The 27,205-nt window shown below is 40.6% G+C and overlaps 1 protein-coding gene across 33 annotated transcripts in view; it reads right to left on the bottom strand.

Annotated features, from left to right (window-relative positions):
* Nucleotides 1-21,032, bottom strand: part of CAST (calpastatin) — a 112,255-nt gene extending 91,223 nt beyond the window's left edge. For 26 of the 33 annotated variants that reach the window (XM_054684445.2, XM_016953525.4, XM_016953532.4 and 23 more), the window contains exons 1-2: nt 20,637-20,937; nt 7,510-7,572 (exon numbers count right to left, since the gene is read on the bottom strand). In XM_054684445.2, the coding sequence (XP_054540420.1) occupies nt 7,510-7,572; nt 20,637-20,711 (138 nt within the window). In that variant the 5' untranslated portion in view covers nt 20,712-20,937. The other 7 variants (XM_054684449.2, XM_063811406.1, XM_024356668.3 and 4 more) reach the window with 5 other exon arrangements.
* Between the last annotated feature and the right edge of the window lie 6,173 nt (nt 21,033-27,205).

Here is a 27,205-nt window from a genome sequence, read left to right as displayed (position 1 = left end):
GGAGCTTGATTCAAGAAGCTGAACACTGTCATTATGAGCCAATTTCAAGAATTCCTGGTATAAAATATTGTCTCTAGAAGTTTCTATTTTTTCATTTTCTCATAGAAGAGAGCAGAACTTAACCAAACACTAAAGGAAGCCTACCAAATGCCAAAAATCTAGGCAGAATCTCCATCCTAATCGAAGCCAATGGAACTATATTGAAAAGCACAGTTGGTGAACCACTTGTGTCATGCATCTGAAACAGAGCAAGCTTATGTCCCTGAAAGACCCCCTCTTTCCTGAATGCTCATACTCCACACAGAAATGTAGCCATCTAGAAAACCTAGCAGTCAAACCTCTTTGGTAGGAGTCCTCTTCATGAGGCAACCTATCTTTATTCCCCATTAGTGCCTCTCTTTCTAACCCAAGTCAAAGATTCCAAATCCAAATCCTGGAAACCAACTAAGCAGAAATCTGGTGGGTTCAGTGGAGTGGGCAGGGTGTGCGAGGATGGGTTGTGTGCAGGGTGTGGCAGTAGCATGCTGCACCTGGGGGAGTAGTTGTCCTAAGTACAAAGTGGCCTTCTTGGGGGTGGAGGTAAAAAAAGCCGCATTAGCAATCCTTGCTAAAAAATGGAGTTATTCCCTGCATCTCATTTCATACAGTGGATGTTCTGTAATGAATGGAAGTCCACTAGGTAGTGGGGATTTTACCAGCATTGTGCATATTCACCTGCCAAACAGCTGTAGGTCTGAGGAGATTTAGTTAGCAGGGACATGGATGAAGAGCAGGGCTAAGGACAATGTGCTCATCACAGCTGACAAGCTCTAGGAGTAGGCCAAGCTCTCCTTAAAAGAGTAATCAGAAAGAAATTTTGCCTCTCAAAACCACCACAGAGAAAGGCAGAGGGCACCATTACCCCGAAGACTGAAAAAGACAGATCTCATAAAATGATACAGAATAAGAAGAAAATTCAGACAAAAGTGTACATCCTTGATAGGAAACAAGATGGTATTACCTTCATGAAATGGAGTAAAGAGCTATAGATTGAGATGGAACGATAATGGAGTGAGACAAAGAGGTAAGAGAGGATAAGAAGGGGACACAAAGAAACCAAAAACCAAAACCAAAATTTAAACCTGTATTAGAAGTTTCAAAGAGCAGAATTTAGAAATAAAATATGTGGGGGGCAAACTTCAGAAACTCTCCTAGAGTGCAAGGGTAAATGTCAACAAAAGAAAATTGTGAGGCAGATGATTAGTGAATGTCTAATGTCGGAATTACAGTAGTCTCTCTTATCTGCAGTGGATATATTCTAAGATTCCCCAGTGGGTGCCTGAAACTGCAAATAGTACTGAGCCCTGTATTCACTATGGTTTTTCCGATACATACATACCTATAATAAAGTTTAATTTCTAAAATAGGCACAGTAAGAGATTAACAACAATAAGTAATAATAAAATATAACAATTATAGCAATATACTGTAATAAAAGTTATGTGGATGGGGTCTCTATCTCTCTCTCAAAATATCTCATTGTATTGTACCGTGGGTAACTGAAATCATGAAAAGCGAAACAGCTGATAAAGAGGAATTATTGCATATGTAGGTTTAGGAAGAAACAAGGGAAACCGAAACAAGAGTAATAATTAAAGAAATAATGAAATAACAGACATTCCAAGACAAATTAATAAAGAAAAACACATATTAATATATAAGTACATCCTGGTAGTATTTTTAAATTGTAAGAACAAAAGAAAAAAATCTTGCACCAAGGCAAGAAAAATAGGCTTCCTAAAAAGTAAGTCAAAAGTAGGCTGCCTCAGACATCTCTGAAGCACAAAAAGCCAGAAAACCACGAAGCAATAGATACAGAATTTTGAGGAACAAAACTGTGACCCAAGGATGTTGTACAATTTTGTATTGATGGACTTTCTTGTGAGGCACCAACGAGAAAACATGCTTACATTCACACACTCAGAAAATCATCATTGTGCTCCCTCCCTGAAAAAAAAATCTTAAAAAATACTCTGGTCAACGAAACAATAAATGAAAATTTCAAATGAAAAAATGGGGAAACCACAGTTGAAAAGAATCTTGTAACTTCCCAGAGTCACTTTAGCCTCCCAAGTCAGACTCAGCTCCCAAGTCGCACCCAGTGCGAGCCTGTGCTGGCCTCTTGGGGCTAGATATCCCGGTGAGCCAGGCATGACTGCCTTGGTGTAGCTTTTCGGCTTAGCTTTTCTTGGCACTGAGACATGAGCTTGTGCAGCCACAATCAACTCCCCACAATTAGTATGAACTCTCTTGTCATGACATAAAAGAATGTTAAAATGTTTGCTGCAGTACTCTTCTAGAACTTGCTAATGACAGCTAAATCACTTGTGGGAACACTGTCACAAATTACTTCTTGAATAAGAAGTAAATTTCTCCTCCCTTCAAAAACAGAGCACAAAATAATGAACATTAAATGCCATACTGAATGCCAAGGTGCTTGAATAATGGTTTTCTATATACTTAAATGCCACACACACTGATGGGTCTTTTTTTAATTGGAAAAGATTTATCTAACACAAAGCACATTATTTATCATTTTCAGACTAGGCCCTATAATGGTGTTCCTTTGCTATTTCTGCTTAAAAATCAAGATATGCAGCATTTCAGTAAACAAAATATGCACACAAAGAAAAAAGATGCAGGAAAATACATCATGATGTATATAGTGCCCGTCTCTTTAGGTGCTAGAATCCTAGATGAGGGTGTTTATTTTCCATTTTTCTTTTCTTTTCTTTCTTTTTTTTGAGACAGAGTCTCGTTCTGTTGCCCAGGCTGGAGTGCAGTGGTGTGATCTCGGCTCCCTGCAACCTCTGCCTCCCAGGTTCAAGCAATTCTCCTGCCTCAGCCTCCCGAATAGCTGGGACTATAGGCGCCCGCACCCACGACCACGCCTGGCCAATTTTTGTATTTTTAGTAGAGATGGGGTTTCACCATATCGGCCAGGCTGGTCTTGAACTCCTGACCTTGTGATCCGCCCACCTCAGCCTCCCAAAGTGCTGGAATTACAGGCATGAGCCACCACGCCTGGCCAAGGGTGTTTATTTTCATTAAATTCTCTGGTACTTTCTAATTTTTTTCCAATAATTATATTTTAGCTACACAATCATTAATAAGTACTAAAATTGGCATATATAATAATTATAAATACATGACATTATCGCGTTAATTTAAGAATATACACACAAGTTTAGAGCAGTAGTTTAAGCGGTAAGACTTAGGGTAATATTGTTTTTCACAAGTATGTATTACTTTTGTGATTAAAAAAGTCTAACTTTATTAAAAGAAAAAAGCAAAAAAAAAATGTTTGAGTCATTCAACATCGAATTCGTGCATTGTAAAAGGAGGAGAGGTAAACACTGAGGAAAAGCATGCCACCAATGCCATTAGAGTAAGGAATATGTAAAAAAACATCTTTTCCTTTAAGGCAGAATTTCCATTCGCTTTTATTTGTGTTTTCTTTTCTTTACTCATAAAAATAAATCTATTGTTAAATTTGAAGCTTTTAAAATTGGCTCTCTGAGATCATGCCCGTTTTATACTTTAAATTCCATTCCCCAGGACTTTACTGAAATATGTTGCTAAAAGATTCACACTCCCTCAGTGTGGCCGGATGTGTCAGTTTCATCCTTTAAATAGATTTGATTGCAGGTTTGGAAAGACTTATTTGTTCTACTGTATTTAAAGTTGCTGATGTTAAGTGTTTTCATTTTTCTTTTTCCTCCTCTCTAGTTATTTTATCTTTGGCTTGTTAGTCCATGCAACTTTTGGTTCTGTAATTCCTCTACATCTGAGAAAGAATTGAAAAATTCATAACAATTGGTATAAACAAGCAAACATAAATAAATTCTCACAGACACTTACCTTACCCTATCCTCAAGTATTTGTATTTCAAACGCAGCATGACAAATGTATTAGCTTCAACATTCTATTACAATTGCTATAGGTAGCTGGGCGTGAGCCATGATCACACTACTGCACTCCAGCCTGGGCAACAGAGTAAGACCTCATCTCAAAAAATAAAAATAAAAATAAAAATAAAATTGCTGCAGGTATCTTAGGATCACTTAATGGTTGTGTGTTGGGGTAATATTCCAAAAAAGTAAAAACTATTGACAAATAGCAAGGGAGAAAGAACTCTGAAATTCACACGGCTACATTCATCTCCATGTGTGTGTGTGTTTGTTTGTTTGTTTGTTTGTTTGTTTGTTTGTTTTGAGACAGAATCTTGCTCTGTCACCCAGGCTGGAGTGCAGTGGCGTGATCTCGGCTCACTGCAACCTCTGCCTCCCGGGTTCAAGTGATTCTCCTGCCTCAGACGCCTGAGTAGCTGGGACCACGGGTGCGCGCCACCTTGCCTGACTAATTTTTTCTGGTATTTTTAGTAGAGATGGAGTTTCACCATTTTAGCCAGGATGGTCTCAATCTCCTGACCTTGTGATCTGCCCGCCTCAGCATCCCAAAGTGCTGGGATTACAGGCGTGAGCCACCGCACCCGGCCCTCCATGTATTTTTATATATGGCAATATAATGGTGGTTCTCACCTAACCCTCATCAATTTTTTCTTCTGGTTATACCCTCCCAAAGTCCTCCTCTGTGCCCTTTTCTGGCATCTCTAATAGAAATGTAGCAGAATAATAAAAAGAGAAGAAAAACTGTGAAGAAGTACCCCTAAGATAGAAAGCAAATTTTCAAAGTGATTTTGTTTCAAAGGCCCTGGTTTGTCCTCAGAGGGCTAACCAGTATATTTGCATATGCTTGGGGACAGTAAGTTATTTAACATTTGAGGGTACACGCCAGTTTGAAAATGGATTACTAAAAACCAAACTAAGCTTCTTAGTCTCACGTTTTGTTCAACAGAGCAGTAGGTAAGAAAATATTTGGGAGAAATAATCAGTTTCAGGAAGTCTTTCTCTGGTAATTTTGAGAAGAAAAGGAGATGGCAACAAACTATGGATGGTAGGCAGGGCAGATAACAAATTCAGATTGCTCATGGTTTTATAATCATGAACATCAAGGCTAACATAATGCCTAAAGTGGGACAGTTTCCTTGAACTGTCTCCAGGACACAATATCTCATTAATGACTTACTTGCACATAACATAAAGAATGAGGCCCTTTGAGACAGACCATTTTGGAAATATACCCTGACTACCAAGTCACCCACCCTCATGCTTGGCCACCTTAACAAATACATACAGGCAGAATTTAAGGAGAGAGAAGAGCTCTAGGAACCTCTTCCAGTTTTGAATGCTGCCCAATTCACAAATCATTCTTTGCTCAAATTCTGTTACGTTTATTTTGTCTAAAGCCACGATTTAAGCCATGGGGACAGAGCAAAGTCTCTATCCCCTCTTTACTTCTGCTGGTTGGGACAGAGCTGAAAGACTGGTATGTCCAGGCTCTGGCACAAGGGCAGGAGTCATGAATGTGAATTTACCAGAAATGCAATAAAACAATGTCAGAATTGCTATGCCAATAAAGAAAAGAAAAATTCGCTGTTCCTTCTTTAAACCAGAAGTTCAGCCTTTCAATTTTTAAAATCAAAGTCTGCCTCTTATAACATGGCTTCTTAACAGTGTTTTCCTTTCTAAACCTTTTATAAATATGGAGATGAGAGACATTATAATCCAGACATTATATACTTAACTATCTACCATCAGTTGTTACATACCAATAATGCCTGTACATCCTGTACATCCAAGGTGTAATATTTAAGTTTCCCAGTTATAATTGGCCAGAATGACCATATTAGTATTGGCTTTGTATCCAGTTGACCATATTGGAAAAGAAAACTTCCTTTTTAGGCAAATAACCTTAATTAACATTAATAGAGAATAACAACCAAAAACATTATTTACTGGTCTGGAGAATAAAAGAACACAATGGTTTTCAATCAGGAAGTGTTCAATATTTGCTCAATATTAATTTGATAAATAACCTATCTGGAAATATATTTAAAGGGTAGGGTTGATAAATGAGTTAAATGACACTAGGTAGATTTTCTTTTCTTCTCTTTTCTTTTCTTTTTTTTTTTTTTTGTCACCCAGCTGGAGTGCAGTGGCGTGATCTCGGCTCACTGCAACCTCTGCCTCCCAGGTTCAGGCGATTCTCCTGCCTCAGCTTCCAGAGTAGCTGGGATTACAGGTGCACACCACCATGCCCAGATAATTTTTCATATTTTTAGTAGAGATGGGGTTTCACTATGTTGGCCAGACTGGTCTTGAACTCCTGACCTCGTGATCCACCCACCTCGGCCTCCCAAAGTGCTGGGATTACAGGCATGAGCCACCATGCCCAGCTGACACTAGGTAGACTTTCATGTTGGGAAAAAGAAAAATTTGTGTTTTTTTTTAAATGGAAATTTATCTTTTATTAATTTAATCAGGAAACAGGATGAAATCTTAATATGTTTACTTCTACTTTGTATTTTTAAAGAAACATTTGCCTTTCATGGCTATAAAAAATTCACTAAAAACTTGCTTGGTAAGAAACAATCTAAATTACATTTTCATGGGTACTGGTGATGAAAACAATGATAGAAAATGGAGGCATAAACTTTAGTACAGAATGCATAGCAGGTTCTAGCCATAACAGCCTCCTTACATATTGACTCTTTTGAAACTGCAGAAAATAAGCAGAAAGAAGAACTAAATTTCAGAAAAACACCTGATTAATGTTGATAATATAGAGAAAAATAAAATGATCACTTGATGCTTTCCAAATTTCCATGTACCTTTTAAAATCTGGCTATATGACGTTTACAAGTTAGAAACGACTCAATTTCTACTGGATGAAGATGGATGTATCATCCAGTTATATTGAGATTTAACACACAAAAAGCAGGTAAAGGAAGGCAAATCCTGTATCCTTTGGAAGGGCAGAACTTTCACATGACCCTTCCATAGAGAAGTAGGTCATTCTAAACAGTGCAAAGAATGGTATGTCATTCAGCAAAAGAAGAAACAGCCTCAAAGAAAACCCATCTCAAAGTGGGGAGATTTGGTTTTGCTAGTTTTCCACAGAATCTGTGCCAATAAAAATAGTTATCCCTTCCTTTTGTTTATGAATCTGAAGGACTGGCTAATCTGGCTGTCCCTGTCCTCCTTTCATGGTTTACTGTCATAAAAAAAGATTTTCCTTTCTACTACAGCAACCGTTTTCCCTTCTACACTTGACATATTCGCCAACAAAACAATTTGGATTCACCAATTCCTATAGGGAAAACACCCTAAGTAACAAAGTTCTATTACTAAAGGGAAAGTATTCATACAGGCTCTATTCCCAGGAACAATTTTTTTATTTATTTTTAGTGATTTCCTTTTACATTCTTGAATCAAATCTTGGTTAAATCAAAATGTCCCAATATTAAGCAAAGTAGAAGCTCTTTGCTACATCATTATTTAATATTTCAAGGCAGACTTCACAGTTTAAAAGCAAGAAAAAATGAAAGCCCAGTATTGTGGAAATTACCTCATCTGATCCTTTCTTTTCTCCTGGTTTGGAAGGCGATTCACTGGTTTTTTCACTGACATGCTATAAGAAAGTAAAAAATAATGCTTAATAAAGGAAGATGACACAGATGACAGTAACTTTAATCCCCAAAGGCTAAATGCATACCCTTTTTTTTTTAAAAAAAAGGACCACTTTAGTCTTCCTCCTGAGAATGCTGGTAATTCACACCAACGTAGGTGGCTCTCAAAAATCAAGGGATGCGACATACATTCATTTGGGATCTAGAAGGTCAGTCTGTAATTAACTAGATGCAGAGCTGATGGTGATGCCAAGGCGGCATCTTGTCTCCTACAAAATGCCTCATGAATTTTAAGCTCAAGTTTTCAGCACGGTAGACATCTCATTCATCAAGGAGATGAGATAAGAACCATGTTTCATCTGAAGCCATACTTAAGGCTCAGTTCAGCATGGACTCAATTGTCCTCCAAGGGAATTCCCTAGAGTTCTTCCGCGTATCCACCAATGCAGAAAGATAAAACCTGAAGGACAAAGACCATACCTGCAACTTCTTCTATGTGTTATGGCTTTAAGATTTCATTATGTCTATAAAGAGAATTATTTTTCTTACTAGGACACCGAGGATAAATACAATTTTTAAAAGTGTTATTTTATTTTTAATTAACACATAACAATCATACATATTTATGGGGTACAAGGTGATGTTTTGAATATACATTGGGTAATGATCAAATCAGGTTAATAACTAAATCTATCGCCTCAAACATTCATCATTTCTTGTGGTGAGGACATTCAAAATCCTGTTTTCTAGTTATTTTGAAGTATATAATACATTACTGTTAACTGCAGTCACCCTACTGTGCAATAGAACAACAGATCTTATTCCTCATAACTGTCTTTATACCCATTGATCAAACTCTCCCTAATGCAAATATTTTTACGTGGGGTATAAAAGCTTCAAGTAGCTTACATATTCATTTGTATTGGCGATAAGATAAAATAAGCCATAACTTTACTGAAATGTTTTGAGAAGTGAAAAAATAGTTGTATGTTCCTGAATAGGGGGCACAAAGAATTATTCCATTTCTGTCACACTGTGGGATGTTCAAAAAAGTGGGAAAAGGGAGCCAAATATGAAAAAATAAAAGCTCATCACTGGATTCAGTCCTAATCATCCTCAATTGAATCAAAATATGCTATTATGTTCCCTAAAGCAGAATCATAACCTAGATATATAGGTCAGTGAAATTATCTGAATTAAGAATAATAATAGTAATAATAATAATTTATGTTATTATTACATACAAGGCACTTCCGTACAGTCTTGATACAAAAAAGAAGCTCATGTTGTTTTATAAATGAGAAAACTAAGAATAATAGTGATTTGATGGTGTTTACAAGGAAACATAACTAGTAAATGGGAAAAGGTCACAAAGCAGGCTTTCTGACTAAAATCTGTTGTTTTCCACTAGAACACACTAAATGGAATTAGATAATATTTTCTTTAATCATATCAACAGATATGCTACTAAAAATGGCCAAGGAATACCAAACCTGTGGCTGAAATCCTTTCTCGATAGTGTTTTGTATGAACAACTAGCCAAAAGGCATGTTCGTGACTCTACAATTCTTACCCAGAAGAAACACTCTCATGGATTAGTGATTGGCATCCACTGAAAAGCAGCCAGGGTGCAATAGCTTGGTGAAACCCTCTACAGGTCTTTTACCTATACATCCTAGTCAAGGGTTTGTTTGTACATAGTTGAGGGCAATCTATTGAATAATTAAATGAATCTTTTAAAAATGAACCATGTTAAAGTCCACTTATATATCAAGGCTATATGGCAATTGATAAATATTAGAATAATTGATGAGCACAAGATTTCTAAAAGCCAGACTTGAGGGGAAAATATTACTTATCTCTGTTAAAGTAAATAAGGGGGCCATTAGCATGAGGTGGTCTCTGTCCTCGGATACCTTACTAAGCACACTGAAATTTAACTTGAAGGCATTTCTTGTAAATGACTTAAAACAAAACAAAAATTGCCTCAGCCAATCATAACCAGCCAACCAGCTTATTGGTTATATAACTACAAACCTCTCATCAGACCATACCTAAATAAGGCAAATGCCTAGTTGTAGCCAATCAAGTAATTTCTTCACTTTGCTTCCACATTCAGCTATAAAAGCTTGCTGCTCATGCTGCTGGTGTGTACTGAGCTCTGTGAACCACTTTTGATTTTCAGTACTGCCCAATTCATAAATCATCCTTTGCTCAAATAAGCTCTGTTGAATTTGTCTAAAATTTTTCTTTAAACATCTCTAAAAAAATCATTCTAGAAAGACAGAGATGACCAAATCTGTCTCCTTCCAGAACTGGTAATTTTAGAACCATGATATCACATCCATAATCTGTAATTCATATTTTTTCAGATTACATAAGTAATAATAATAGCCACTGTTTTATTGGGTGTTTACTATTTTGAGTGCCTCATTTACTTGTCAGGAGGTGTAATTATTCCATTTCACAAATGAGAAACTTTAAAAGGTGACTTGTTCTTGTCTGGTACAAGGTTCCATGCTCTCCAGAGAGTCTCATTCTGCTTTCTGCTCATGTGGCAAATACATATCATAATTTATTACCCCACAGTAAATGCATGTACAGCCTTTTCTCCCTTAAAATAACAACTTAAAATAACAACTTTAAAATTATGTACTGTAAGCATTGTTATTTTCTGACTTCAAAAGAAAAAGTTGCTCACAATAGAAAGCCATTTTAAAATACACAAAAGTATAATGACATAAATAAAAATCACTTATAATAAAAGGCCAACTTTTTTAGAACTTCATGAATTATATTTTTCCAGTTCTGTTTTTTTTTTTTTTTTTTGAGACTGAGTCTCACTCTGTCACCCAGGCTGGAGAGCAGTGGTGCGATCTCAGCCCACTGCAACCTCCACCTCCTGAGCTCAAGCTATTCTCGTGCCTCAGCCTCCCAAGTAGCTGGGATTACAGGTGTGCACCACCACATCCGATTAATTTTTGTACTTTTAGTAGAGATGGGGTTTTGACATGTTGATCAGGCTGGTCTTGAACTCCTGACATCAGTTGATCCACCCTCAGCCTCCCAAAGCGTTGGGATTACAGGCGTGAGCCACCGTTCCCGGCCCAGTTCCTATTTTAAGCCCAGCTTTTTATTATGAAAAATTTCCAACGGACAGAAAAGTTGAAAGAATAATACAATGAATGCCCATATTCCCCCCGCTCAGATTTCAACAACTATTAACATTGTTGCCATATTTTGCCCTATTTGCATACACACACACAGGCATACACACAGACACAGAAAGAGAGAGAGAGAGAGAGACAGAGAGAGAGAACAAGAGGGCACTACATGTCTTTATATACCTGTATTGGAAAGTAAATCACAGACATCCTGAAATTTTAACCCTAAACTTTTCACCATGCGTCTCCTTAAATTTGAGAACATTTTCCCAAATGGTATTGGTATATACCCAATACTATTATCACCCTAAGACAATTAACAGGTATTTCCAGTAAATAACAACTTTATCAATTAACCATTGCCCTGATCATTTATTGAAAATTATTCAATATTCAGCAGTCTGTTAATGATGTAAAGTCAATTGTATCTTTTCACTGAGAGAGATTCATGAAATAATTGAGTACTTTTCACATAACTGAGAGGATGGAATGTAATACTTGGGAATGACATATGTCAAATTCGATCCAGCTCAGGAATCTGCAGGCGTCTTTCTAAAGAGCGAAGAGAGAAAACTCTGCGGACCACTACTACGTGTAACTGCTGGGTTGAGGAGAGTGAGATGAGCAGGGAACAGGGAAGGATTGACAGCTGGGGAAAGAGAACTGAACCACAAAACTAATTAGAGAAAAGAAATTAACACCTCCTAAGCATCTGCTCTGTGCTAGGCCCAGTGCCAGGCATCTCCTATGTGGTCTTCTTTGCTCCCCATAGCAGCTCTAGAGAGTACCCACTGTCGCCTTGGTTCATGAATAAAGCAACTGAAGATCTGAACAGTGATGTTCTCCATGGTGATACCACTCAGGATTACGTGGGCCAAAGACTAGGCTACTTTGGATCTAGTTAAAAGCTAACTAGGATCTTAGAATTTTCATCAAGAAAGTCTTTAGAGCATGCGGGTGATCTGAAATGAGAACAAAACAAAAGGCACGAAAAATAACAAAACATGAAAACTTCCTATTCTAAAACTTGTTTTATAAATGAACTGAACACACAATACTTATGAATTCTGTCCTGTATTGGCAGCTAGAGAGGAGGCCAAAGACAGGAAGAGCAGGACAGGATGCCATAGTAAAGAATTTCACTGGAAGGACAAGGCCATAGAAGACAGGAGACTAGATGGGGGCTAAGATGAAGGTCGTATGTGCTCCAGAAGCTCAGAGCCAGAGAAAAAAATCAGATCAAGGGCTTTGCTATCTTAACTCAAGAAGGAATAATTTTCCAAACTGTTTTCACCCCCTTTATCACATAGTTGGCAAGTACAACTGTCGTTTGTCCTCATTCTAGGTGACAGCCTCTATACGTTTAAAATCTGCCATAGCAAACCCATAAATCTGAAAAACATCAATAAGAGCTAAGTGCAATAAGGCTCAGAGCCTGAGCTCTCACCCAGCTAAGGGCTTCTGCCAGGGCAAGGTTCAACTCTGCCACATTTGGGCACCTGCCCTGTTGTTACCCAGATACACACAGATACATAGCCAAGGGAACATGTCACACAAAACAAGATAAAAATCAAAGAAACTAGGCCGGGCACAGTGGCTCATGCCTGTAATCCCAACACTTTGGGAGGCCGAGGTGGACAGATCAGGAGATCAGGAGTTCGAGACCAGCCTGGCCAATATGGTAAAACCCTGTCTCTACTAAAAATACAAAAATTAGCTGGGCATGGTGGTGCACACCTGTAGTCCCAGCTACTCCGGAGGCTGAGGCAGGAGAATTACTTGAACCCAGGAGGTGGAGGTTGCAGCGAGCTGAGATCGTGCCATTGCACTCCAGTCTGAGTAACGAGCAAAACTCCATCACAAAAAAAGAAAAAAAAAATCAAAGAAACTTCTTCACATATAAAAGAAGCAAGAAGACAGAAAAGCAGCCCTTGCCAGCATTAAGTCCAGCTGTGAAAAGAGTATGAAATGCTAGTGTGCTTCTGAAATGCCTTTGCTTTATTATTATTATTTTTTAAAGTATGAGGCTTCTTTTAGGAGGAAAGGAAAACATTCTAAAGTAAAATTGTGCTGATGGTTGTGACCACCCTGTGACTATACTAAAACATATTGTATCATATGTCTTGGTGGGTGATTTATTTGAAAACTTAAACATTTTCCTTCTTCAATGTGGCGACAATTTCATCGAGATAGTATTTGCATGTCCAGGGACAGCTGTGGAAAAATCATGGAGCAATAAAAGGTTATCTTGATACCCTCTGCACTCTCCGAGCTCATGGAACTCAGCTCTCTACCATCACACACACTGAGAAAGGCTTCTACCAGGGGCTCCTGAGGATCACAAAGACTTCAGGTTAGCAGTGGGTCCCATCCTTCAGTGCCTGTCACAAGCACCTGGGAAGCTTTTAGAAACATTTGTGTCAGGGCACAGGGATTTAGATTTAGTTTGAATAGAATGGGGCCTGGCCATGTATAAATTTTTCTAAAGTTCCCCAGATGATTCCAATATACAGCCAGGATTGAGAACCACTGGTTTTGGGGGAAGATTTATGGGCACCATGATAGGAAGCGGAAGTTTCCGCTCCTCAAACCATCCCACTGAGTCATCACCCATGGGGAGGTTCCCAGGGTCAGGCAGACTGGGGTGGCTCTGGGCTCCTCCTGGGTAAACTCTGATTGGTCAGTGAAGCAGCACAGTGCCCTATGTCCACACCAGTGTTTCCTGTCAAATTCTGAGCTTTGCCCTATTAATGGAGTATCATATTTTCATATTTGCACATTAATCTCTATTTTCTCAGTAAATCAAACAAATTAGCACTTTATTGTACACTCTCTTGCTTACTGATTACTTTATAAACTTACATCTTGCCTTCCTAATCACAGGGTAAATTATATCCTTTTTTTCCTAGATGTGTGGTAGGACCATAACAAAGAATTCTTGATTGAATGACCATGTTCCCACAAACCTATAAACATTCCCTGAGAAGTAATTTTGCTCTTTTCAGATCAGTAAACTAGACAAAAGAGAAAGAGGCCAAGAAGGTAGCTTGAAAAATTAAGAGACAATGTGCAAATTGGTATTTCCCACAAAAATGCCTTAAAATATATTTGTATATGTATTCTACTTGCTAAAGCAAAATTATTCAGCAAACAAGCGGATGGACCAAAGCTTCTGTAAAGCTGGTTTTGCTTCAGAACAGTCTCCCTGGGTGCAGATCCTAGGACTGTCTGCCTTCAGGTGGATTCCTTGTTCCACTTCTGCTGTGTTCAAATTGTAGTGGAACTTTGCTGGCTGCAATTCTCTTGATGGATGGCCTCAAGTTGGGTTTAGCCAACAGCAGGCGCTGCCAGGAGACTAGAGGTGGTGGGTGGGTGGTATTCCCTTTGCCCCACCCCCTCCTCCAGTAGCACCTCCTGCAAGATGGGTTGGCTGTGGTTCCAGCTTCTGCAAGGTGACCCTTGTCCTCCCTGTGTCCCTCTAGACTAGGGATGGTAGCAGCTTCCTGCAATTTCTAATCTCTGGGTTGCCTCACCCTCCCCTGACGGCTTCCCAGCCTTTTTTTTTTACCTGGGTAACCAATTCCCTATGTTACACTCCCTTTGTTTTAAATACTCAGAGTCATTTCTGTCTGTTAGTTGACTGCAATAAACTCTGATAGGGCAGAAACAGCCTAGATTTGTAAGGCTATATGACCGTGACCTTGGGCAGATAATTTAATTTTTCAGTTTCTTTTTGTAAAATAGGGCTAATGGTATCTATCCCAGGGGCTGGCAAATTTATGAAAAGAGTTGACATTAGTGAGGTGCCTGGTTCATTGCCTTGTTCATTTTAAGAACACAATTAAAATTATTTCACTCCCTTCTTTTTCCCTGGCAATCTGACTGTGGTGAATTAGAAGCCAGTGAGTTTAGGTTTGAGGGTTTCATTTTCTAAGGCTGTAAACATTAGAACAGAAGAATTTAGTATTTTACTTTCCCTAAAGTACAAAGGAACCTTATCAGGTTCATCTGATTAAGTTTTTGTTTAGTACTTTGTCTATCTCATGACTGTGTATTATATATTATTCTCACATCTTCGTATAACACTCAAGGAGATAAACTACATGGGGGTTAAAGAATTCATTTTCCCAACAAACTACAGCAATTTGGTTACAAGGATGACTTATATTTGCAATTCCCATGCTTTAAAACATGTTGAAAGGGTGTGTGTGTGTGTGTGTGCACGCGTGTCTGTGCTGGTAGCTGTGATGGTTAACAGATAAAACAAGATTGGCACAATGTTGACAATTATTGACACCAATGATTGGTATATGAAGAGGTCATTATACTTATTTATTTATTTATTCATTTATTTATTGAGACGGAGTCTTGCTCTGTCGCCCGGGCTGGAGTGCAGTGGTGCAATCTTGGCTTACTGCATGCTCCGCCTCCTGGGTTCACGCCATTCTCCTGCCTCAGCCTCCTGAGTAGCTGGAATTACAGGCGCCTGCCACCATGCCCAGCTAATTTTTTGTATTTTTAGTAGAGATGGGGCTTCACCATCTTGGCCAGGCTGGTCTTGAACTCCTGACCTTGTGATCCATCCGCCTCAGCCTCCCAAAGTGCTGGGATTACAGGCGTGAGCCACCGCACCCAGCCTCATTATACTCTTCTCTTATTCTGTGTACTAATGCTTAATATATATTAAGGATTAACTGCATAGCTGTAATTCTGAAATCCCTCTGTTTTCACTGAACCCCAAGTGTTCGTTTTTTCTAACATTTTAAGATTTCAGTGGACATGACAAGATGACACCGTAAAGGTACAGGCCCTTTGTGTCCAATTTTCAGAGGTGGCATCTATTGCCTGTCATAGATTAGCTCCTGGGATTCACCTGAAGTAAGGCTGGATGAGTTTTTCTTAAGTCAAAGGGGGTATCATGAGAATTTAAATAGTTGCTTTGTTGCCACAGCAGTCGTCATGAGAATGAACTTGTAGTTTTATCTATGAGAAATGCAAGAGGAGGCCAGGCACAGACCACTGCACGATTTTTTTGTGTCCACCGCACTCTGCACAAAACTGACACACAGCAGGTGGACAATAAACAACTGTGAACATCTTTGAGCTTTACCAAATTTATTCTTATGTTCTATGAGTTTCCTACAACCAAAACAAATTTCATACATTTTTAGGAAACTATAACTTTAGACCTTTTTCTTCCTGAGTTAACTGACTTTTCCATCTGAGGAGATAACTTACATGAACAGTGTTTATTGGATGGAACTGTTCTTGCATTTTTCTTAACTGGAAGACATCTGATATACTTCCCCCCGCCCCCCGCCTTTATGGTGGCTCTAAAGCTTTCTGGGTATGTTTTCATGAAAGGAAAATGAGACAACTCAAAGAACAGAACTTTAGTATCTGTTAATATGATTTTCATCTTAAAAATACCTCAAGGGGGAAAAATGATGTACTACTTAGACTAGTTTTGTATCTGCTGAGACAATCTAGTCAGAACTAATTACCCACCTATCCACATGGAATCTCACATGACCCCCCACTGTTCCCACCCCCAGAAGGCTATAGCATTCTTTAAAAGGCATCTGTAGAATATAATTAACCTTCTGGGAAGTGCCAAAACTGATTTAAAGAAAGATATTATCAGATGCTACTCTTGGTTTAAAAGGCTTATACACAATGGGGCGAGAACTAATTCAAAGACTGTCAGCTGAAAGAGAAAGGCTGTATTTGACCTCTATGTTTCCATTACCCTAAAGTCTGTGCCCTTTTTGCAGGCCCTGTTATTTGCCTTCCTTAGTTCTGAAATTCACTGTGAGCAAGTGATCTGTCCTGCCATGGGAGGCTTGCAACATTCTTCCCAGGCTGGAAGCAATGATGGGGCCTCCCAAATGACTGGGCTCCTTGATCATGCTGTCACTAGGTCTATGGATCTAATTAGGCTAAGAAACACCTTTAATTAACATAGTCTAATAGAATCAACTTATGATTCAGGAATGTGATTACTGGTGTGGGCCAAATTAACCTTCGTTCATGCTTGATCATTACATAGCTCATAGACGTTCTTCAAATTTAGCTCTGCAAAGTTGTGTGGTGTGTGTGTGTGTGTGTTTACTACAACCACATTTTTCAGAAGATAAAGTCAATAGGATTGATGGCATTCAATGTGGAAATATACATTGCAACGTTTCACTGACTAGCTTTATAGGTGGCATGCTGTTAAACAAACGCATCTGAGACATGTCTTTTAATTATTTCATTTTATTCTGCCTAAATTTTGAAAGTTAGATCATTTATAACCTTTTCAGTACTTAAAGGATTCCACAAAGATATTTTAATTATAGGATTTACCTGAAGTATTCTGAGATGTCTGTGTATATACCGATATCTGTGTTTATATCTGTAGATATATATGCATATAAATCTGTCTATATATGTATTATACATGCATGTGTATATACAGACATCTGTATTTATATCTGTAGATATATACACACATAAATCTAGATGTCTATATATGTATTATACATGCATGTGTGTATTATATATAAATATGCACATATATGTATATTGGATTGTATATGTTTGTATGTGTGTATGTATATGTGTGTGTGTGTGTGTGTGTGTGTGTGTGTGTGTTATAAACTGGCTCCATGGACCTTTGGGGGATTTATGGGTGGTCTTTTGGAAATCTCTGAACTCCCTGAAGCTATATTGGAAACTGCATTTTGTGTATGTTTGTATGTATTTTGTTGTGGGAAAGCAGTCCATAAATCCCATTTCATTCTCAAAATTGTCTGTGACCACCCACCTATCACCAAAGGAAAAAAAGAAAGTTTAGGAGTCCATGGTCTAGCGCTATACTGTCCATTACTATAGCCCCTAGCTGCTTGTGGCTACTGAACACTCTTGAAATGTGGCAAGTGTGAATTGAGATGTGCTGTTAATGTAAATATACATTGGATTTTGAAGAATTAGTATAAAAAAGAATGTAAAATATCTCAATGGCTTATACACTGATTACATGATGAAATAATAATATGTGGGATATAGTAGGTTAAGTAAAATATATCAATTAGCACAAATTTCACCTGCTTTTTGTTGCGATGTTGTTGTTAAAGTGGCTCCTTGGAAATCTGAAATTGCAGACGTGGCTCACATTATGTTTCTATTGAATAGCACTGGTTTGGGCAAAGCTAAAGCTTGATCACAGGCATGTAGCTGGTTCTAGGAAGTTCCTACTAGCAAAAAGTTTTCATGATAGTACCAAAATTGGATTCTAAGAGAGGTTTTAGCAAAAACATCAGATTGTGACTAAACAAAACAGGGTTAAAAGCATAGATTTAAACTACTTTCATCCAAGTAACCCAGCAGAGTTTCCTTGAGAGAATCATGAGTCTGGAAGGAGAAGTTTGATGTCAACTCTGAACTACTGCTATCCATATTTGCAGATAAGGTACATGGTACATTTTGATAAGAACCTTAGGCCAATAATGACTCAAAGCAAATTGATGTGGTTTGTTCTTACCACATCAATCAAATGCTACATGTAAAAGCCCAGGAAATGTACTGGAAAACATTCATGAAGAAGTATCTCAAGGGAAATTGGAATTCCCAATTCTTAAAAGTATATGTGTATGACATTTTGACTTTTAAATCTAATTAGTCCTCACCAATACTTATGTAGTGCATATAATTTCTATTTTACACATGTGAAAACAGGTTGAAAAGGTTGACTTATTTCCATTTGAGAAAAACTCTTTGTTCTCCACAGTGTACATGGAGGCTTTAAACAGCACTTGTAGGCCCAGTGCAGTGGCTCATGCCTGTAATCCCAACATTTTGGGAGGCTGAGGTGGGAGGATTGCTTGAGACCAGGAGTTTTAGACTAGCCTGGGCAACATAGTGAGAGAGACCCTGTACAGTATATTGTATGTGTGTGTGTGTGTGTGCATATATATATATTTTTACACATATATATGCACACACACATATATGCACACACATATATATACACACACATATATTTACACATATATATGCACACACATATATATTTACACATATATATGCACACACATATATTTACATATATGTGTAAATATATATGCGCACACACACTATAAATATACACACATACACACTATACATATATACTATTTATATAGAAACGGAGAATAAAAAATAATCTAAAAAAAAACACTACTTGTGGGATATAATTCTCCCTGGCACATAATAGATGATCAATAAATGTCCATTGTCCGATAAGTAACAGTTTCTTTCTTGATTCTTATACAGGGTAGCTAGCTCCAAAGAATGTCTGATTCCAACATCTTTGCTTTTTCCAATACCACATGCCAAGAGAGAAAAAGACACACCTAATTTTTTAATTCTCACCATAAATCAATGAGACATAAACATTTTGGCTCTCACTGTCAACAAAACTCCTGTGTGTGATTTTTTTTTGGAAAGCAATCTAATGTTAAATCATGCTTCCTGGTTCCAAAACACTAGAAGTGCCAGCTTGACTGGATATCACACCTAATTGGTAGGACAAACATTCAATGCACCAAACAAATGGAACGTTCTTGTCCCTCATCCAAAGTAATAAAGTACAGAGAAGCTCGCTTTTGTGCGCGCTGTCTCTCTCTCCCTCCCTCTCTCACTTCCTCGCTTTCTTTCCTCCACCCCTCCACCGCTCTCTCCAAGGGTCTTGGTCTCAGATCTCAGTTGCTTCTGCCCCTTGATGTTTGGGATTTTCTCCTTGCCTCACATTGCAGCTGCCTCTCCTTTGCGTCGGCGAATGTACGTCCAACAATCGCCCTCTAAAAGTTTTGAACTTTACTTAGGGGTTAAAAAAGAACTCTAGATCAAAGCTCTTGCGAGCTGCGTCCTAGTGCATTCAGGAATCCACCTCCTAGACAGAATTCCTCCAGCAACAATTCCAGTTCCATCCCACTTGTGAGTGCCAGCAGAGCATAGTGCTTGACATCGGGGCGAGAGAGGTGCATGCGCCGCGCACGCTCGGGCGCGCTCATACATACCACAAGAGGGTGAGTCCCCTGCCTCTCCCCGAGCCTAACCTGAAGGTCTGCGAGGAGGTCGCACCCGGTCCGCACCCCTTCCCCGCCAAACCCCGGACAACGCTTCATCCGCACGCCCAGAAGGGCAAAGCAAACACACTCCCTTCCAACACACTCCCTTCCCGGTCCTGCCCAGGCACAACCCCTCCTATTTACCGTCTTGTACCACCAGCTGGCGAATGCCATGGCAACAACCGGCTGGCTCCGATACGCACGGCGGGGGAGCCGGCGAGGAGGGCGCGGGGTGCTGCGTTGGAGGCGCCGGGCTCACACTCCGCTTGGCCGGGACCGGGCTGGCACTGAGCTCCGCACATCCCAAGGCGGCCGCCAGGTGGGCAGAACCCTGGGGGTGGGGCCCGGCGCAGGCCCCGCCCCTCCTCGCCCGCCCAATTTGGCTCGAGGCTGGTTAGGGAAGAGGCTCTGCGTCTCCAAGCAGCCACGCCCTGCGGCCCGGCCTTAGCGCGGAAGACTACATCCCGCTGTCCAGTGAAACCACCCCACTCGCTCGGGGGTCCTGGGTGAACCTCATTCCCCGTTCATCCTCATCCACCCACGTCTTACCAGCCAACTTTTCTTGACGCGTCCCCCCCTCCACTCTACCCGGCCAACGCCACGCCCAGCGCACTGGCCCCGGCCGGGGAACCGAAGCCACCTGCAGCCACCTGCCTGGCAGCGGCCAAGCCCCTAGCCCTCTCCCTGCCCCGCGGGGGCGCCGGGGACTGCAGACCCGCCAGCCTGGCAACGCCCAGGGAGGGCGGCCACAGCTCCGGGACCCGGACCCCCATCGCCCAGCCCCGCGACGCCGACAGGAGCGCCACTCACCTCATGGGTGCGGCGGGCGGCGGCTGCTCGCCGGGGCCGCGGGGAGGCGGCGGGCTTCTGACCGGGCTGGGACATGGCGAGGCCGCTGCGGGCGCTGCCTCCGGGAATGCGCCGCGGAGAGTGGCGGGGAGGCCTGGCGGGGAGTCCTGCCAGGGAGGGAGGGAGGGAGGGAGCGGAGGGCCCGGGAGCGGGCGGTGAAGCAGCTTTTCCGACCCCACCCCAGGTCTGCGCCGGGGTTCCCCTAGCCCCGATGGGCCCTCCCCGCGATGGGCCCTCCCCTTCCTGCCCGCGGAGGGACCCGGGCTCCTGCCCTGTAACTTAACACCCTCCGCCCCGGTCCTCACCCGGTGACCCTCCCCGGCCCCAGCACTGCTCTGGTCCCGGTTGGTCAGAAAGAAGGGGTTGGAGGTTGCAGCGTTCCTCCTTCGATGCCCAGATCTAGCTTGCAGTTGTGCAGCGAGAGAGCGGGACCCGGGCGTGGCCCGTCTACGCTTCGACCCTCCTTCCAAGAATCCGGAGAAGTAGATACTCTTTCTACATTCTGCTCCGCTTTAGCTGCGAGAGTTTACCAACTCAAATCTGGCCCAAGCCTGGACAGTCTAGATAAGGAAGCGGATCATAAAAACAAATTGGTCTGTGTGTGTGTGTGTGTGCGTGCACGCGCCTGTGTATGTTTTATATGATTTTACTTTGTTTTTTGGCAGTTTCGAATTTTAATAAACTTTTATGGGGAGGAGAACATAGGTTCCAATGCAAAACGGAGAACAGTCCCAAATTTAAACCCTTATAGTCTTTCTAGAGTCTGGCGAGTTTTGTTTCTGAAGCTAGATTGCTTTTGTCTTGGGCTCATCTTAAACAGCGCTTCCTGGTTTGGGGCTGGAAGTGAAATTTAACAAGCCCTACGTGCTTATGTGGGAAACTGTCAGCCTGAAGTTGCTGCTGGTTCACCATCAGGCCTGACAGAAAACCTGTTTGTTACCCTGTAGTAGCATCATCATTTTGGGACTTGGGGTCACCGCTTTCTGCAGCGTTGGGGTTTAGACAGTTGAAGAGAGAGAAGGCAGAGCCTTTTTTTTTTTTTTTCTGGAGAGGCAGTTTCGCTCTGTCGAGTGCAGTGGCGCGATCTCTGCTCGCTGCAATCTCCGCCTCCCAGGTTCAAGCGATTCTCCTGCCTCAGTCTCCTAAGTACTTGGGACTACAGGCGCGTTGTCACACCCAGCTTTTTTTTTTTTTTTTTTTTTTTAGTGGTAGAGACGGGGTTTCACCACGTTGGTCAGACTGGTCTCGAACAACACCTGACCTCAAGTGATCTGCCCAGTGCGGCCTCCCAAAGTGCTAGGATTACAGGCGTGAGCCACTACAGCCGGCCAGAAGGCAGATTTTAAGGAGAGATTTGTCATGTTATATGGAGCCTGGCAGAACAGAATTCTGGTTTCCTTTGTACCTCCTCATTTTAGGAATTCTGACTTCTTCCTCAAAGGATAGGCTAGGAGCATTCTTAATTTTGAGGGAGGGGATGCGGGGAGAAGAGGATTTAAATGCATTTCCTCTTAAAGTGTCCTACTTACTGTCTGTGTATCTAGTATTTCAACAAACAGGTAGCACTGCAGGAATTTATACATAAAAATGAAACAACTTAGATATTGGGACTATGTCCACTCAGGAAAAACAAATGATTGTTGGCATCGGTTACATTCAGAAAGGAGGGAAACTATGCCATAAGTCTGAAAACAAGATCTTCTTATGATTGTGACCACACCACTACAGTAATTTAAACAAACACAAAAGCTGTAGGGGTGAGGTGACAGGCAGCTCCTCCTTCCTGGCCTCCACCCCAGGAACTAGAATGATTTTCTTACTGGGGAGCTTACATATCCCAGAATCAAGGTTTTAGATCCCTGGAGTACTTTATTCAAACTCTGGAATGGTTTCCAGTGACTTGGTGGCATTAGAGTTTGAGGTTATTTTCCAACAGAGTATTTAAAAATTGAGTTTAAACCAGTTATATATTTCTTGAGAGTATTCTATGTAAAACATTGTGAAAGGACTAGTAGAAGGAGAGATATAGAGATTAAAAAGATACATTGCCTGTCCTCCAGGGACTGACAGTTTAGCTGAAGTTATATGGCATTTGTAACACATGATGGTGTAGGGATATTGAAAGACCTAACAGTGTGTGAGTAAGTACAAAGGTGCTTTGGGAGTTTGGGGTTCCACAGGGGTTGTATCAACAATAGGAGGGAAAGGAGGAAGGAGACATGAGCAGGCTGGCTAGCTGGTGAGGTGTGAACAGAAGGAGAAGGGGTGGGGGCACCTGACGAGATAAAGAGGAACCCACTCACCTGGCTGGAGCGGAGGGTCTATGTAATGGAGTAAGTAATCAATCTATTCACCAGCTCATTGTTTGTGGAGCAGCTACCCTAATACATGATATATTAGGTATCAAAATCTATAAGAGATAATAAGCCTAACCTTCAGGCTTAGCTTAAAAATCAGAACTCACATAAGCAGAACAATTGCTAAACAATGCATTAATGACTATGAGTACAGAAGAATTTCAAAGAAGTTGAAGACCCTGATGTTTTGCTTTTCCTTGTAGCCAGTGAAGAATTATTGGAACTTTGATATCGTGGACCAGCATTTACTAATTTGGGGAAGCTCCTTTTAAATATAGATGGTGCGGTGGCTCATGCCTGTAATCCTAGCACTTTGGGAGACTGAGGTGGGCAGAGTGCCTGAGCTCAGGAGTTCGAGACCAGCCTGGGCAACATGACGAAACCCCGTCTCTACTAAAAATACAAAAAACTAGCTGGGCATGGTGGCGCGCACCTGTAATCCCAGCTACTCAGGAGGCCGAGGCACAAGAATCGCCTGAACAAGGGAGGCAGAGGTTGCAGTGAGCCAAGATTGTCCCATTGCACTCCAGCCTGGGCGACAGAGTGAGACTCTGTCTCAAGAAAAACAAAAATTAAATATAAATAAATAAATGGCTTTTGCCACATTACTGTCTGCACATAGGTAATCATTTATTCCTTTATTTACTCAGTAACAGATGCCTGCTATGGGGAGGTACTGTAGACCTCTTACACTAAAGGACTTTACAATTAGAAGAGACAGACAAGTAAATACAGGCATACCTCATTTTATTGCTCTTTGCTTTATTGCATTTCACAGATACTGTGTTTTTTACAAAATGAAGGCTTGTGGCAACCGTGCCTCGAGCATGTCTGTCAGCACCATTTTTCCAACAGCATGTGTGTTCACCTGATGTCTACCCACATTTTGGTAATTCTTGCAACACCTCAACCTTTTTCATTATATCTGTTATGTGATATGTGATCAGAGATCTTTGATGTTGCTATTGTAATTATTTTGGGGCACCACATACTGCACCCGTAGAAGACAGAGAATTTAATTGATAAATGTTGTGTGTGTTCTGACTGCTCCACCAACTGGCTGTTCTACCTAGGAATCGATTTGCATATAAATATATACTTGAAAGAGAATCCTATAAAGAAATAAAAAACAGAGCCAAAGAAACATCCAGGTAGATACCACATCGCATTTGCTGGAGATTGCCATATTTTGGCAATACATTATAGTGGGTAAAGCATAAGAGTTTTAGATCCACACAACTATGTTTAAATCCCAGCTCTGCCACTTATGGACTGCATACCTCAAGCAAATTACTTAATCACTTTGAATATCAGTTCCCTAACCTGTTACCTGTGGATGATAAAGCTGAGTACCTACATCCTAGGGTTATTCTGATGATAGAATAAGGCAGTGTATTAAAGCATTTGGCACAGTGCCTCATGTATGATAATTGTGCAAATAAATGCTGGTTGCAATTATTAAATTGCATTTATTATTAATAGTTAAAAATTTCAAAACCCCTGAATGTTCTTTGGACAGGGGCAAAGCAGTTTTTGTTGGATCCCCAGTAAGAAGCAACCTCCTGTCCAATCAATGAATGTTATAGATCTGTTTCCATTCAACCAGCATTCCAGACATTCTGTAGACCATAAAATGAGCCATAGCTGAGCAGTACCCTAGGAAAGCTCTAATCCAGACCCACATACCTGAGCTGGCAGCCAGAATTCATGCTGATGTGCTCATTCCCAATAATGGGTGCTTTTTCCATTTTTCCATTTCCTTTTTTTTTTCTTTTTGGTTTGCTTCTTTTGTGTATGTGCTGATAGAGTGGCTGGTTATTTGAAATAACTTTAACATTTGTTAGGCAAGAAGAAACCAAATTTGGGATGATGTGTGCATGGTAATGAACTTACTAAACCCAAAGTACTCCCGTGTTCCTGTCCTGGGATAGGTGCAAGTTCGTCATGGCTCCTCAGATCTGGAGGCAACACAGAAAACTGAGTCACAAAATTACATTTTTTTTTTTGAGATGGACTCTCGCTCTGTTGTCCAGGATGGAGTGCAGTGGCACGATCTCGGCTCACCGCAACCTCCACCTCCTGGGTTCAAGTGATTCTCCTGCCTCTCAGCCTCCTGAGTAGCTGGGATTACAGGTGCCCACCACCACGGCCATCTAATTTTTGTATTTTTAGTAGAGATGAGGTTTTGCCATGTTGGCCAGGCTGGTCTTGAACTCCTGACCTCATGTGATCCACCCGCCTCGGCCTCCCAAAGTGCTAGGATTACAGGTGCGAGCCACCGCACCTGGCCTACAAAATTACATTTTCAGACTAGCAAGTGTATCTCTGGAAATCAAGTTATATTTTTGAAATCTTGCCACTTTCCACTAACTTTCATTTTTCTCCCACTCACAAACACCATCTTATGGAATTAATTTTCTATACAGAAATTTTTGCAGCCCAAATATCTGTACAGCCAACTGCTTGCTTCAAATATTTACCAAAGCTAGATTAATTTTTTAATATGCTATTTCTGTCTGGAATATATCTAGACAAAGTCATAGGAATCAATTTTTATTATAAGAATTATCATATTCTTGTCATATTGAAGATTTTGAATCAATTATCTTTTCCTTTCTATATATCCTAACCTACTCCCTCCCACTCAAAAAATTGTCATCTAAATTTTCCCAGGCCTAGCCTTCATTTCCTCCCTCAGCCTGTCTTTTGTCCATTAATAGGTATTTCTTGTAGCCTATCCAGAAGGCATGTAGATTGGGACAATATGCTGAGCAAACCACATTTCTTCACTATAGCGAAAAAGAAACCACAATTGGTCATCATGGTGACTCACCCCAGGCTTCTACAGCCACACCCAAACCACACAATACTGCAAACTCTTTGGTTAGATTTAAGGCAGAAAATAAAGCCATCCTGCAAAGCAAGATTTTTATGTTCCAAGGTATGCCTAAGGTCACCTCTCTTTGGTGTTTGATTATAAAATAGTCTTGATCCTTCTTGTTGCAGATCACTTCACATTACATATTTATTGGTGTCAGGTTTGTTTTCATTTTTGTTTCTGTCCCTGCATTTCTGTTTCCAGCTCAGATTATTGTATAAAGAAATGTGCCATTTCTAAGAGGTTCTTCAATTGCCTGCAAGCCACAGTGTTTTTTTTTTAATTAAGAAAAAGTGTCTCTTTGGATTTAATACTCAAAGTCATTTGGGGCACATGCAGACTCTTGATTCCTTTGAATCAATATATAAGAATTCACTAGTTTCTAGAAAGAAGAGTTAAGAGTATGCACCAGGGGCCATTTGGAATATCTGCCCGGCTCACCCCTGTTCCTCCTTTGGAGTAGAATTCCAGATCCCATCATGGCTCCCCATTGCTCTATCCCTCTTCTCCACAGCCCACAGTTGACTGGACCAATGGTAGACCTGACTTGAACTGATCCAAACGAGCAGGTTTTCTTTCCTCATTGGGAAGTGGGGACTGAGTAATGAAATTAAGATGAAGATAGAGGAAAAAACTTTCTGGGTGCTAAAAACCGTAACGTGAAGCATGTAGACCTGGGCTTCACTGTGGAAACTGAGGACCCGGAAAGCCAGCCCGCACAGGAAGAAAGAACAGGCCTGCCAGGGAAGCAGAGATAGGAGGAGACAGAAGAGGGCTGAGCTTCCTTACAACCTTCCATTTAATGAGCTGCACTCTCTAGTGAGGCCCAGTTGCATTCAAAAGGCTTTGGTTCTGGGATGTATGCTATAGCCTTCAAAGTAATCTCCCCTCGTTTTTGTTTTAACAGTACAAGTTGCTTTTTCTGTTATTTATTAACCAAGAGTCTCAACCAATTCAGAAACTAAGCAGAATATGCATAGAGTATACAAATTGTTCTTAAGTAAAGTTCTCAGTAATTTTTCCAAACTTTTTTTCCCCGTGGTCCTCAGTAAGAAATACATTTTACATTGCAACTAGTACATATAAATGCACATGATTTGAACATGAAGTTTCATGGAACAATTCTTCATTATCTATGATCAGGTAAAAACAATGAATAATGTGAACTATGTTTTATTAATCTGTAAACACAAAGTGGAAACAAATCCAAAACAAACAATAAAAACTAAAATTAGGAAATATTTTACTTAATGCTGCAGCTATCTTTGCCTGTTCATGTTTATTACAGTCTGAGA

This window comes from Pan troglodytes, chromosome 4, assembly GCF_028858775.2.
Source record: "Pan troglodytes isolate AG18354 chromosome 4, NHGRI_mPanTro3-v2.0_pri, whole genome shotgun sequence".
Lineage (NCBI taxonomy): Eukaryota > Metazoa > Chordata > Mammalia > Primates > Hominidae > Pan > Pan troglodytes.
The sequence above is the reverse complement of the archived record's forward strand: the minus strand, read 5'-3'. Positions and strand labels throughout refer to the sequence as shown.